The 14,709-nt window shown below is 47.2% G+C and overlaps 1 protein-coding gene across 1 annotated transcript in view; it reads right to left on the bottom strand.

Annotated features, from left to right (window-relative positions):
• Positions 1 to 13,418: 13,418 nt before the first annotated feature.
• Positions 13,419 to 14,709, bottom strand: part of LOC149346403 (sorting nexin-29) — a 48,491-nt gene continuing 47,200 nt past the window's right edge. Inside the window, exon 23 of the mRNA XM_089586403.1 lies at positions 13,419 to 14,087. Within this exon, the coding sequence (XP_089442529.1) occupies positions 13,940 to 14,087 (148 nt within the window). The 3' untranslated portion in view covers positions 13,419 to 13,939. The remainder of the gene's footprint in view (positions 14,088 to 14,709) is intronic.

Genomic DNA, 14,709 nt, shown 5'->3' on the forward strand with positions numbered 1-14,709 from the left:
ACTGTTTTAAAGTAAAATCTCGCCTAATTCAAAGTTTCGTGTTATTCATGCTCGGATCCCATCAAATTTCCACGTGTATTTTAATGACAGAAAATATTTATTATCTGAATAGCGTATGCATCGGTTGACTGAAAAGACTGCGCGTGGCCGGCCTAAATGCGCGCAAGAATTCAGCTGTTCACTCGTGTACAGCACCCAAGCAACCACCGATATCCTTCGGACGGCCGACAGAGGTCTATTTCGGATGTTCTGTACGTCCGCTGAACATCCGCAAACAGCCGGTAGACGTCCGTCGGCCGTCCGAAAGGTGGCCAAAGGTATACGGTTCGCCCGCCGACGGACGTCCAGTTGAGTACGTCCATTGGCGGATCTTGCTCGAATATTCGCATATATGGTGCATGCGTGCTTTTTTCACTCCGCGCAATGCAATAAAACCAAAAACAATTTAATGCATAGCACGCATATTTTATTGTGGTTGATGATACATCAGCAAAGCAATGGGTTACATTCGGAAAATTACTTAAATGTGACTTCAAATGTGGCAACCCAGACAACACCAAACATCCTGAGGACGTCCTCAAATGGTCCAAATGTCCTGAAGGCTTCTAAAACATCCTCAATAAGTCCTCATAATGTCCTAGGTTGGATTGTCCTGGAAACGTCCTCAGAACGATGTCCTCAGGTCATACGGGTGGGTTCGTGGTCCTCAAAATGTCCTCTCGAGGACATATCTGCGAACACGCATGCATGAAAATCGCCAGCAAAATAATGCATGTAATTTGCATTCTAATATATAGCTCTATGCTGTCCTAGTTTTCCAGATGCATTACTGCGCGGCGCTAGTCTGAACAGTTTCTCTCCCTTTGGCAACCTCATGTAGAAAAGGTTTGTTTGGTTAACGACAGCAAGCCTAGTCTGCAAATTTCTGCGAGCGGAAACGAGAGTAACCGCATTCAGAATGCTGCGCATTCGTGCAGGCTTTTTAATGTAAATACGTTCTACTTGAACAAAGAGCATGCTTGCAGCGCACGAAGTGCAAACGACACAGACAAAAAAGTTTGGGCCGCTCCAATTCGGGCACGGGTAATACAACGTCGTACAACCCGCATCGCTGCTGGTTGATGCCCTGTGAAAATCGATGAGTTCTGATGCCTCGCAGTTACGAATGCCGTTCTTTTATGCGATGATGTTATCGTGCTTATCATTTCGGCTATAGTGCCTAGAATACTGTATATGCTAGGCACTATAATTTCGGCTAATCGTTTCCATCCCTCCATGATGTAAACAGTGCCGCTAGCCATGCCGCTAGCTTTTCCTTTGGCGAAAGAGCCCGAGCCACAGGCTGGTGTGCCTGGGGCCCATCTGTATGTTGCTTGTAGACAAATTTCGATAAATAGTTTGCATTTTCGCAATAAAAAATTGTTTTTCATAGAATCAATCGTTCCGTACCTCATAAAATCGCATGCCGACCGCAAAGTCATCATCATCATTATTGTGTGCGGCCAGTTTGAATTCAAGCCAAGCCTAAGCCTACATCCACAACATCGACTCACGCAAGACGCAAGTGACTCGCACGTGCGCGTTGTGGTGCGCAAATCATGGATACACGCAAAGAAAAAGTGAGTGATGCCTTTGTATATTTTCACGATGTGTGCCGATAGTCATGCGCGGCAATTTCGCCGCACAAGGAAACGAAGCGTTGACGCTAGCCTGTGCTCGCTGCGTGTGCCGAAGCTGATCCTGATCAATTGACAAAACAGTGCAACCAGTTTGAGGGTGAATTCTGTGTGTAAGCAAACATTCTTTGGCAGACAGAACGTGTCGAGGCCTCGTTTCAGAAGCGAAGGCATTGAACCTGGGGCAGTATTGATTTTGTAGATGCAAGCGCTGATTGCAGTCAAGACCATTTTTCTCAGGTTGATGGCTGTTGGTTCTGAAGCGGATCACGAATGCGATGGCGAGGGCATAGCGACTTTTCGACGTTAGCTTCAAACGTGGCAGCTGTTAGAATCTGGGTCGTCGCATGCCGCTGCCACGTCGCTTTTGAAAGTGCTCCGCAGCCACAGGTGTTTTTCTTCACTTCCTTCATCGGCAAGAGCTTAGCGGTTTAGCTGAGCTCTCCGACTCTAAATTTCGAACTCTCTCCGAGCTCTCTAAACTCCGAAAAAGTCAAGTGACCTTTCCGAAATGTCGGGAGAACAGTACCGTCGTTTAGGTGTAGAAGCAGGGATACATATTGCAGTGATTAACTTTTATGGCAGTCGCTCATGCTGAAGGGCAGTGTTGCACTGTAAGTTGTAACTTGTATGTTCAAATATTACAAATCATATTTGCAGCACATTATTGTACTAGTAGCATTAAAAACTTTTTGCTTCCGTGCTTGAATGCTTGAACTGAATTACACATAATCAACTGCTGACTTTCCATTGATATTTCTTTAGGCAGCACAGAAGACAGCAGCTCAGAAGAGACGTAAAGAGACCGGCACAGCGCACAGGGATGGCGGCAAACAGCAGTGAAGCAAATGAAGAGCTCAGCAAATAAATGATTTTCATGAATTTTTTGCATTTTTTTCATGCAGCTTGACCAGCTATAACCTCCTCAGAATGTACTCAAAACATCATATAATACCCTTCTGAGGCTGTTCTGAGGATGTCCTGAGGCCGGACACGAGGACCTTTTCAGTACATTTTGAGGATCATTTGAGGACGTCCTGAGGATAAAGAATGTCCTCAGAAAAATATCCTCAGTATGTCCTCAGGATATTTCAGTGTTGTCTGGGAAGCTTGGGACACACATCCGTAATCTTCCCACCCACAGGATTTCTGAAATAAAAAAGAACGCGGCAAACATCAGTCATGTGAAACAAATGGCACAATGCAGTAGCCCAAGTAAAAACATTGGAACCAATTAATAGAAGTGTTTAATGCTGCAAGTATAACAGACAATGCACTTTAACAAACACCTCAATAAGTATAAGGCAATAACAGCTCTCACTTTTCCACACCATATTTGACAATGTATCTGTTCTTTATTTATTTTCATGGGCCTTAGGGCACTAACCTGCGCAGCACTGTACGCGACTGTGCACAGAAAGCCGCAAAGCTTCCGTTGCGAACCACTGCGACCTCACGTGCTTCCTATGGTCTGCCTTTCGCGCGTTGTCACTCTTTATACAGGCACAGTGAACATAGCGATGCCTTAAAAATTAACAAGATGCGAAAACACTCCGTCCCGCAACTTTGAAGAGGAGTGGGAATTAGTCGCGCGAGTTGAGGGCTCCCGCAGCTGTGTGATGTAGGCTCCCGAAAGTGTGAGAACAGCACACACTTGGGGAAGCCATCTCCTCGCGCTTACTGCTCCCACTGTCCTGTGAACGAATGTTATATGAGCATGCTGCATTGTCCTAGAAGCAAAGTTCCAAGAAGTGTACTGGATACATACCTTCGTAGGCAATCACATGTGCACTAAGCCTTCTTTACACCAAGGTCGACGCAGTACGGGATTCCGGTGTTCCAGAAGAGCGTCAGGCGCTTCCCGTATATTTCGAATTGCTTCAGTTACGTACAACTTTCGTCCACAGACCAAACAAAGCCACATTTTATAATAACAGCGCTATAAAGATCTGCGCGACAACACTACGCGACATATCAACAACAGCGCTACGGACATGGCTACGGAGCCGTACTGATGGATTGGATTGGTCTGACCGCGAACTGACATCTATGATGATGGTGATAGCAGAATGCACGGGAGTTTTGATATGCTTACGAATGGTTTCAATGGCAAGTTTAGCTAGCAAAACAGTGGACATGTCGCGCAACTCCTCTAATTTGGAGAAGTTTTATAAATATAAAACTAGTCATTGAGTTCTTGCAAAATTCTGCAACACCTGCTTCTCCTCTTAGATAAATTTAGCTCGTTGGCGGCTCTTGCACTGCAGGTAGGAGTGGAATCGTACCAATTTACAAACGTCTTCGCATCAAACCCTGCAACTGATGCAAATAAAACAGTATACATACACGAAAGACTCGAATTTTCTGTGAAATAAAAAACGTCCATACTCATGGCCTGGGAAAACACTCGACCTTACATCCTTCGGACGTCCACATCGTCTCTCATGCGGATATACAAAAGTGGACACTGTCCGTACGTCCGGCGGATGTACGAATACGGATATCTGAAATCGGATTGTGTTCGTACGTCCGATGGACGTCCGATCTCGGCAAAGGACGTTCGGATCTAGCTTGTACGTCCGACGGATATCTGTGGTTGCTTGGGGCAGTTCAGCTGCTATAGACGCGTCTACCAAACAGCGAGCAGCTTAGAAGTGAATAAATGCCTCACTCGAAGTTCTGATCAAGCGGGGCAACGCGCCGCTCTTTCCATAAAGAATGCCATTCATTCGCGCATGAATGTTCTACCTGCTGATGCAGCGATATCGCGCGCCTTTCTGATGACGGGGTTTCCCACGCCATTTAAGGGGTAGACTTCGACGAAAACTATAATCCAGTCAAACTGTTGAAGCTTCACTAAAATTAATACAGGGATATTTACTGCAACCTCAGGGGCACATGAAACACAGCGGAACGCAGCGCGACGAGATAATCATGCAATCGCCTCCTTCCTGCTTCATCATGGCGCCCGTAACACGTGCACCCATTCCTGAGTATAGTAAGCTTTTATTGTCCATCAAAGAAAGGCAACTCTCCCCAACCCTGCGGTACGCTGCCGGCGGGGCAGGGGGTGCTGCTTGGCCGTCCCGGTGGCGTGTACAGCGCCAGTCGGACGAGCAGGAGCTGCAGCTCAGGGTCCGAGCTGCGCAGCAGGTCTCCCAAGTTTCTCTACGACCCAAATTATGCGCCCCCCCCCCCCCCCCCCCCCCCCCTGAATGGAGAGTACGGGCATATTATAGTCCCATATTATGTGGTCGAGGGTCCTGAGACCTCTCGCCCCACAAAGACCTATCACTCCCGGGGAACATGTGGTCGCCATAACCGGGCGCGGGTATACGTTTAGGTTTGCAGACGCCTCCACGCGACTGCATATCCGATTAATTTCGTGCCTGCGGGGGTATCCGACCCAATCTATAATTAATGCTGCGTGATCTCCCCATATAATTAGCGCTCTCCGCTCCCTCGGTCATCGAAGCGCCCCGTCCTCGTTTCCGGGGACGGCTGCGTGCGCAGGAGTCCAAGTTCCTACGCAAGCTAACGCAATTGCCTCGGCAACTTCTATGCTCCGCCCGCGCAGAGTGGCGGCTGTCACGGGATTGCCTCGGCCGCTGACGGCCGTTGCCGCCGTAAAATCGCCGCCACCCCCCCGCCACGCCTACACATCACCTCGCCTTGCGAAATTTTGCCGAATTTTATTTGTTGTGCTCCGGCTCGTTTTTGTCTCCTGACGATCCCCGGGTGCATGTTTTTCAGCATGGCTGGAATCATATCTACCTCTAACTTTTGCGGGGCCCAGATCCGGATTGCTCTTCCTGTCCCCCAAGTCCCGCTCAATGTAAGAGGTTCGCACCGCTTCTGCTAGTTCTGACCATTTGCACCTCCAGAGCCATCAGCCTTTTATGGCCTTCGGTAACGGCTTCAGCATTTTCACAGAACTGTCCTGTATGAGATTATTCCTCCGAGACCCTCTGGGCCATGGAATCCATTTGCATGCTATGTGGGAAACACGGACGCGTTGACGTACATTTAGGTTGACATATATTCGGTTGATACACTTTTGGCCATGTGCAGTGGGCTCTGCACAGCGCCAGCGCCCATCATGCGTGCACGTGGCCGAATCCGAACATGTCAGCCTTGACAGCGCGCCCGCAGCACGCGTATATGAACTTCAGGGCCCATAAATGGGTCTCGGAGGAAGATATATATGAGGACAGGGATCGAGAGATTCAGCTATTAATATGTTTAGCTATTTTCTATAATGCTGAAGCCGATACGGGCCGTTGTAAAAGAAGGCACGCGGCGACGAAATTTCGCAGCAAGTTTACACATTTTAATTGGTTTCGCCGCAAAGCTCACAAGCAGTACGCGGGCCGCAACACTTCTCCACATGACAGGAGTCTTGTGGATGTCTATACGAGCACTCTAGACGTCTTTCATAAATGATATCATTATGCAAGCTGTCTTGGTGTACCTCGACACCATCGAGCACACTAAGCGCATTTCTGAACAACCTATTCGTAATGCATTTATCATGCTCCGAAAACGAAACTATACAAACTGCATGTGTATAGCTTCATGATGGCTTCATGGTCTTTGGGTTTTATCGTTTTATCGTGGCATGGTTATGGTGCTCGACTGCTGACCCGAAAGACACCGGTTTGATGCCGGCCGCGGCGGTCGCATTTCGACGGAAGCGAAATGCTAGAGGCCCGTACGTGCACTGTGCGGTGTCAGTGATCGTTGAAGAGCCCCAGATGGTCGAAATTTCCGGAGCCCTTCACTACGGCGTCACTCATAGCCTGAGTCGCTTTCTTTTGTTTGGTTTATGGGAGTTTAACGTCCCAAAAGCGACTGGGGCTGTGAGGGACGTCGTAGTGAAGGCTCCGGAAATTTCGACCGCTATACGGATTCTTTAATGTGCGCCTCTAAAATTTCGCCTCCATCGAAGTTCGAGCGCCGCGGCCGGGATGCGTGTTCGCCAAATGCAGCCGGTACAGCCAGCGATGACAGCGCCGCCCACCGGCAGGTAGCAGCCACATTAAAGCTGGTTATAAATATTCATTCAGAACGACGGCTTCACATCGCCGCTATGGCGCAGTGGATTAGAGGCCCATGTTGCGTATGGAAGGTCGGCCGTTCGACTCCGCTCTCTGTACTGCAATTTTATTGTTTTTTTAATTTCATTTTTTTACATTTTTTCCCTTTTAGGTCGCAAATCGTGATGCTTAGTGGCATATAACGCCGTTTAAGAGGATTTATTATCCCTTTTAGGTAAGCCATTGTGACAATCTTCAGTCACCGTGATCAATTCACCGTGGTTTCAAGCCTTGTGGCTGTACAGGCTGCAGTTGGCGAATACGCGGCCGGGATCGAACCCGCGTCTTTCGGGTCAGCAGCCAAGCGCCATACCACTGAACCACCACGGCAGCGGTGCACGCCACAGAAGCAGTGCGCGCTCGCAGTGGGCCGTGTGCGGCGAGGATCGTAGTTGCCACGTGTCGGTGCGGAAGTGTTGGGCCGGGCCCGCGTGTGAAAAGGCCAGTGTGGTTCAGTGGAGGTTCGTAATATATATATCCCGTTGTAATAAATTTTTGTCGTAAAAACAAGCTACAAATGCATGCCTCCTACGAACGTTTCCAAGGGTAATGACATTCATTAATATCCATTCGTTATAAACCGTTTCATCATAGCAAGATTGGAATGCTATGCTTTTTGGCCATTTCACTGCGCAGAAATACTGCCAGCACGAGCCAAAAGGGGGCCCGCCTCCAAAACAAATTAATGCATTTCAGAATATGCTATCGATTGTATAAGAGATTTTTCGAGTGATCAGCGCACACACAAAATTTGTGATGCTTGTAAGTGTCGGCCCAAAGGCAGCCCTTGATGGTGTTTACCGAACATCTAGACGGTAATTTGCATTATCTTTGTTGGATTAAGTGCATGCGCATTCTTGTTCTTGTTTTATTTCTTGACCTAAACACATTGCAAAGAGTCCTCCCAGACTCTGAGCTGTTCGCTTAGTTGCCAGAAAAACGTCCCACCAAGCAGCCCGAACTAAAATGCTCTAGTTCTTGTTGCCCAGAATGGGCTACGCATGTCTGCCATGGTGTTGGTCACTCTATATAAATTTTTCTTTCCAATTATACGTGCGTCTGCGTGCAATGGTGGGTGGTGGCTAATTTTAGTGGCCACACGGAGACGATGGCTCTATGGCACCGACACTCATCGGAGGGCACTATACGACCATCTTTCCATCTTTAAACTAGCCCAGGCCCACACTTTTCAGAGATAAGTAGCCATGTGCATACAAAATATCCTAGGGTGCAGGTTAGCTGATCTCTCTAATTGTTATTAGAAAATTTTTTTTGACCCTTTCAAGTTAAAATTATCGCGATTTGATATACATTTCCTATGCCTTTAAACAACTCTGCTCGAAGGCTTAAGAAGCATATAACACTGGTGCTTTCCCTGATGGGGCACTGTTTGCAGCCATGTTATACAATCTGTGCGATGCCCCAGAAATAAGGAATATGTATAGTCCTGCCAAGTATCCACTTGCGAGACTCGACTATATTAAAATTTGTCAGCTGGAAGCTTTAAGAAGTACGTAACACTACGCATTTTTTTCTGGAGGTGAGGCAGGGTTGAGAGCTAGGTTATGCCACCAGTGCCATGCCCGAGAAATAACAGATATGCATGCATACACCAAGCATCCGCTTGTGAGAGGCTTGAGTGTATTCATATCCTCACTGTCTTCGAGCAAATTTGTCAGCTGGAAACTTTAAGAACTAATGTAACACTACGCATTTTTTTCTGGTGGGGTAGGGTTGAGAGCTAGGTTATGCCACCAGTGCCATGCCTGAGAAATAAGAGATATGTATACATCCGCCAAGTATCCACTTGTGGGACAGTCGACAAGCACCATATATTAATTTCCTCATTGCCTTCAAGCAACTCTGTCAGCTGGAAGCTATAAGATGTATGTAACATTACACACTTTTTTTCTGGGGGGGGGGGCATGGTTGAGAGCCAAGTTATGCCAGCAGTCCCATGCCTGAGAAATAAGGGGTATGCATACCTAAATCTGTTAAATATCTTCTTGTGACGACTGTCAAGACTCCAAAACAATTTCCTACTGACGTTTGGTTTAGGTTTATTAGGGTTTGATGTCCTAAAGTGACTCAGGCTGCGAGGGACGCCGTAGTGAAGGGCTCCAGAAATTTTGACCACCTGGGGTTCTTTAATATGTGCCGACATCGCACAGCACATCGGCTTCTAGTATTTCGCCTCCATCGAAATGGGACTTCTGCGGCCGGGATCGAACCCGGGTCTTTCCGTTTGGCAGCCGAGCGCCATTACCACTGAGCCACTACGGCGGCTTCCTACTGATGTTTGATGGAATAGCCTTGATGGAATCTGTGGTAAATAACTTGCGGTTTGAAGTTCATACACTACCCATGACAGACTTCATGTAAACTGCCTGTCTTTGCATATGTGCCCTTCATTCTGGTTACCCATCCCGTGCAAGAAAAGTGCTATTGTAAAGCTTCCTCCCTCTGATAAAGCCACAGCACGCTATTATATAATCCTTTTTGTTGCAAGCAAAATTTAGTTACAGTAATGCTTATGGTAATCACAGTTGTGAAGACTTTTTTTTTTTTTTTAACTTGAAGACTTGCCATGTGGCATGATAAGAGGCTGACAATAAGCTAAAGTAGGCCATGGAGCCTTTTCTCTTCAAGTAACGTGAGCATTCTCCAGCTCTTAGCGTTGTCCGTTAGCCACGAGGGTAGGTGCTCCTCCCTTGCAACTGTAAGTTCAACTTCCAATAATCTTCTTCTTCTAGAGTCCTGCATTACTGGACAAGTCCACAAAAGGTGCTGAAGAACCACCCTAGCAGCTTGCATGGAACACTTGAGACATGTCCTGAGCTCTGAATCTTCTTGAGAGCCCCATTGGCACGTCACCGACGGGGTAAGGGCAGTGCTGTTAAGTGTACAACTTAGTAGAAATATAAATGATAGTTTTTCGCTACTGCAGCTTACATTCATATTTGTTTTATCCTATATTATTGAGTGAAGGGAAACAATTACTGGTATGAAACTGGTATGAGGGACGCCGTAGTGAAGGGCTCCGGAAATTTCGACCACCTGGGGTTCTTTAACGTGCACTGACATCGCACAGCACACGGGCCTCTAGAATTTCACCTCCATTGAAATTCGGCTGCCGCGGCCGTGATGGAACCCGCGTCTTTCGGGTCAGCAGCCGAGCGCCGTAACCACTGAGCCACCACAGCGGGTTAGCTTCAGTGCCGTATAAAATATCGGCTAGGGAAGAATGAATGGGCATTATAATAACAACAGGGAGCCTGAAAGTAAACCTTTTTATTCATAACGGTAGTTCACAGGTTGTATGAGTGTAGATAGTGTACAAATAGTGTTGTTTTACGCAGCATGGCAGGTTTTAGGTCAGTGTATAGCAGCCATAAATTTCTGCCCGGCACAGTACTTCACCGTTTATACCACACTTTGTTGCAGTGTTAAGATTGAGAGCACTGCTTCCTTCAATGCGCAAAACAGTACAATGTGCCAGGCCAAGGTGAGAGGTAATATATATTAACACAAAAAGGCAAGAACACCATGCAATACAGCAATGATGAAAATGGGCATGTGCCTTGCAAAGTACCGTGTAATAAAGCACTCAATAAGTATGTTGCTGAAAGTGTTCACATATATCAGACTTGGTGTATATATTACGTATGTACAAAGAAAGATGTATAATACTGCCTTCCACAAAGAAAACACTCGATCACTAGGAATGTCGTGAGTGCCACAAATGGCCAGTTGACACACAGGTGCTAGGTGCAAGCCATCTGAACGCAGTTCCAACACACAAGGAATTTAAGAAACAAAGGAGCGGTGCCTTTTTTTTCCTCACGTCTCCACGCATCAAGTTTGTACATCACGAAGTGAACCAGAAATGCACTCCCGAATACGCCATTTCACCGGCACATAACCTGCCACCTGGTTTGTGAGCGCTTACCTGGTTAAAACTACAAATTCACTTTGCTGTTCGGTGTCCTGAAAGTGAACCATCTGTTTACCTGCACGGTAACAAGCCTTCTATCCTATTAAGCAACCTACGGTCAACTAATTACTCTGACTAGTGTAGAAACAAATGAGCTCTTACAACCTCAAAGAGATGTCAAACTGTATTGCACACTCAGCGAAACTGTACCCAAATACGATGTGGCTCTAACAAATTCACTAACTTAAGTCTCTTTAGCGGTGAATACAACCAGTAAGCGAAGCAAGGAAGTTGGTAAAAACCTGGCAGGTTTGCGATACGGTACATATGTATCCAAGGTCTCGCGCCAGTGACAGGCTGCCAACAATGCAGGTTTTAGCCAAAACAGACTCGTGAAGCCGCAGGCAGCGTGCGAGCACTGGCACAAAAAGCAGTTTCCAGTTCCACGCCCTATCAGCTACTGCAAATACAGTTTCTAATGTACAGAAAAACTGCATTCCTTTGTACAGGAATGCTCATAACAAGAAAACGCGCTCCACATTTTTCGGTGGCATACAATAGCTAAACCACTGAATTTCGCCGAGCACAGGGCCATTAAAGTACAGCTGATCTCAGAAAATGCACAGCTGCAAAACTCAGTTTTTCACACAGCTTACACCGGGCACCAGCATTATTACTCAACAGCTACGAATTGTACTTATGCTTGCAATGCTAATTCCTGTACGTACCACTAGGTTGGACTTCAAATGACCGGGAACACCACGCCAACGCCCACGCAAATTCTCGCTTCAGTGTCGAGCTCACGAAAGCACCACACGATCTGTTCTCCCGTAGAACCACCGCCTAAAACACAGGATCGGTGATGGCAGACTCAAGAGCAGAACTACTGGTTGAGTACTTTGAGTGCTACGTCTAGGCGTTACCTTTCGTACTGGACCTTAATGTACGCCCTCTTAGAGAGATGTACAAATCAAAACCTATGTTGTCCCTTCGAAGTAAACAGCAAGCGAACATTCAGCTTTCGCAATCTCGTCTTTTGGCGAGTATCAGTCAGCAAAGTATCAAACACTTCAAGCAACACATCAAGCTAGTTTTACGATAGCTTTAAGTAAACGCCGAGATCAGCATGCCTGAAAATTTTGAAAGATGTAACAGTACTCTTTCTCAAGGTTTCATAAAACTAAGCACACCAAGAGGAGCTAATAAGATGCCTTTGGATGAGCCCCTACAAAATACTCACTCTATCTTCATAACTCAAAGGCTACGAAGGATGCTATACAATTCGGTACATATCTGCCCTGGTACTGGCATTGATAATTTAAAGCATACAATCAATCATCCCTACAATCTATTTAGTACTAAGACTCATTTTAAAAATCCGTCAGATTACAAGGTGCAGCAAATACATCGTCTACCACCTGCATTCGCCTAGCTAGCTGTGGTTAGGTTGCAGGTACAGGATGTGGTGGCCTAGAAGGACCCTTCAGTGATTTCTGTAAAACCAAGCGAAGCTGAGCTAATGAACCCTAGGAATGTTCCTTGGCAGTAACTGACATGTGGCACCACAACCATCAAAGTATCATTAGAAAATGCCTTCAAGTTCGCAGCCTTACTAGAGCTCACTAGACTAGTACTGACATTTTCAGTTCGAATCTACTTTAATGCAAGGTAGACACAAAAGCTCGTCGCACAAAAATGCTGCCCAAAAAGTAAAGCACCGGGGATGTGGGCATGTCGTGTCCGAATTGTTCGCAAAAAAAAAAGTACCTTCGGCCACCTCCATACCCTTTCATTCGATTGGTGGCAAACTCGCTAAGGTTGTGAAGACCTCCGCAAGCCTCAGCAAAAGACAAGATATCATAATAGAGCGCCTACAAGAGTAACAAAGGTATTTGCCTTCTATTACAGGTTTTGACGCTGCAGGACACTGCGACGTCAAAACTAAATCGCTCGTACATGTTCTAGAAAAGTAATAAGTGATGACAGCCTTTCGGGAGACCACGAAGATTCTTGCAGCTTTGGAAGGAAAAGCTCTCCTAGGACCCTTATGTGCAACCAGTACGCACACTTGACCCAACACAATTCCTGTGGTCTTCAATGCTAGTTCTAGCTAATTGGCATACATCCTACTGACAGCACCCTAATTTTAATGCGCATGCCAATGGAGAGAGACTAAGAAATACAAATTAGCATTTGTGTCTCAATGTAGGTAGAATCAGAGAGTTATGTGGTAGCCCGAAGGTTATTCAACGCTAGGCACAGAGAAAAGAACGTCCAGCGTTTTGCTTGACACAAGAGCATCTGAGCTGCGTCGTACTGACAAAACTGCCACACTACTGATATCGCTATTCTTCCAACATCTCATCATAGTCGCTGTCCCTAGAAAAAGATGAACAGGCTGTTCTCAGCCCTTTGGTTTCATTTTAGTTTTTTTTTTCTCTGAATGACCTACAATGTACGCCAACTCAAGCAGAAAGAAGCGTGCATCTAGCACTATCCAAATGCAACCTTGCTCCGAAACAAACACCGTGCGACTACCGCACTTAAAATACTGGTACACAAATATACAGCCGCAGTACGATATAACTGGTACGTTGTGGAACGGTTCATGCTCGCGGTGCTGTCTGCCAACAACAACTGATGGACTTTCACAGGAATGACACAGCACTTTCAACAACGGTCGTTCGAAAGTCTCTCTTCCCCCCCCCCCCCCCCCCCCCCCCAACAAGAGAGACGAGAATGTTTCAATGGTTGCACGCAGCAGCCTCGGAAAGCCGCAAGAACGCATGGCACCAAACGCCACTTTCTCGCTCCCACCAAAAACGACAACTCCTGGGGTAGATGGCGCCACCTCACCACAATGCCTTTCACTCCCCCACCTGCTTCGCTTCCTGTCACAGAGCTGTCCTTCCAGTGGTGGCACGCCCGGAGAGCTAGCAGCAGTGTCAAACAGATTCCGTACAAATGTCTGAGAAGAGCTTGTGACGACGCTGACACGACACATCACTGCGATCGACGTTGTCGCACTTCAGCGTCGACACATGGCAAGAGAGGGCTGCGAACACTGCTTTCCGGGCAAATCAAGGTGCATGTTTTTCTTGACCTTTGGTAGCACTTGACTGGGGGGCAGGACGCCAGCACCCGTGTAGGGAGTGGGCAGACAGGGATGAAGCTGGGGAGTACGACAAAGCTGAGATTCCGTGAGAGATGATGACCTCCCCTGCTGGCAACGTTCAGTGGCCCATGTAGTGACGTATGGGTGCCTGAGATGCGCCACCGCTGGCTCCCTGGCTCGGAGACCCGCTGGATACAACTGGCACACGCAGGCGCTGGGCTGTGCGCCGAGCCTGTCGGACCTGAGAGTGCGTGGTGTCTTGTTCCCTGCAAGGACAGGAAAAAATGTGTGCCTGCGGTCAGAGTTCTGTTCAAGCAAAGCACGTAAGATTTCAGTGATGCTACCTGACTGTATAGATGTGTACTGTCACGGTACACACCCACAAGATGACAAGGACATTGCTATGACCCTGCACACAGGAAAACGATGACACAGCAGCAAGCAGCAAGAAGCAGTCCAACGGCAATGTGCGTTCCCCCACCACATTTGCGAGCTGTTCTTCCAGCACACACTGAAACTGGGCACTCGTCATGGGCTTATAGGTGTTTGCGCGACGGAGCTGCCCCATAAGGCTGCACCGGATTTTCACAATTTTGGCAGTTTATTTTTTCCAGGAGACTTTACAGGCCTTTACAACTATGATGGTTTGAGCCAGCTCAGGCCTGCTGGCCTTGAATGGTAATGTGTGTTAGGAGTACATGGCGCCAGAGTCATCTGCTACAACAACAGGCCTAGTTCCAGCCAGTGCTACTGGAAGGCACTAGTGTGCCCCTTGCAGTTCTGAGAATAAACACAGAAGGGCGGTAGGTGTCAGGAAAGATGGATGAGACGAAAGGGCAGAGGAATAGAGGCTGTCTCCACAGGAGTCACATGTGTTGGAGTTGTGTG

Source organism: Amblyomma mixtum, chromosome 4 (assembly GCF_055824585.1).
Source record: "Amblyomma mixtum isolate Tamu chromosome 4, ASM5582458v1, whole genome shotgun sequence".
In the NCBI taxonomy this organism is placed as follows: Eukaryota; Metazoa; Arthropoda; class Arachnida; order Ixodida; family Ixodidae; genus Amblyomma; species Amblyomma mixtum.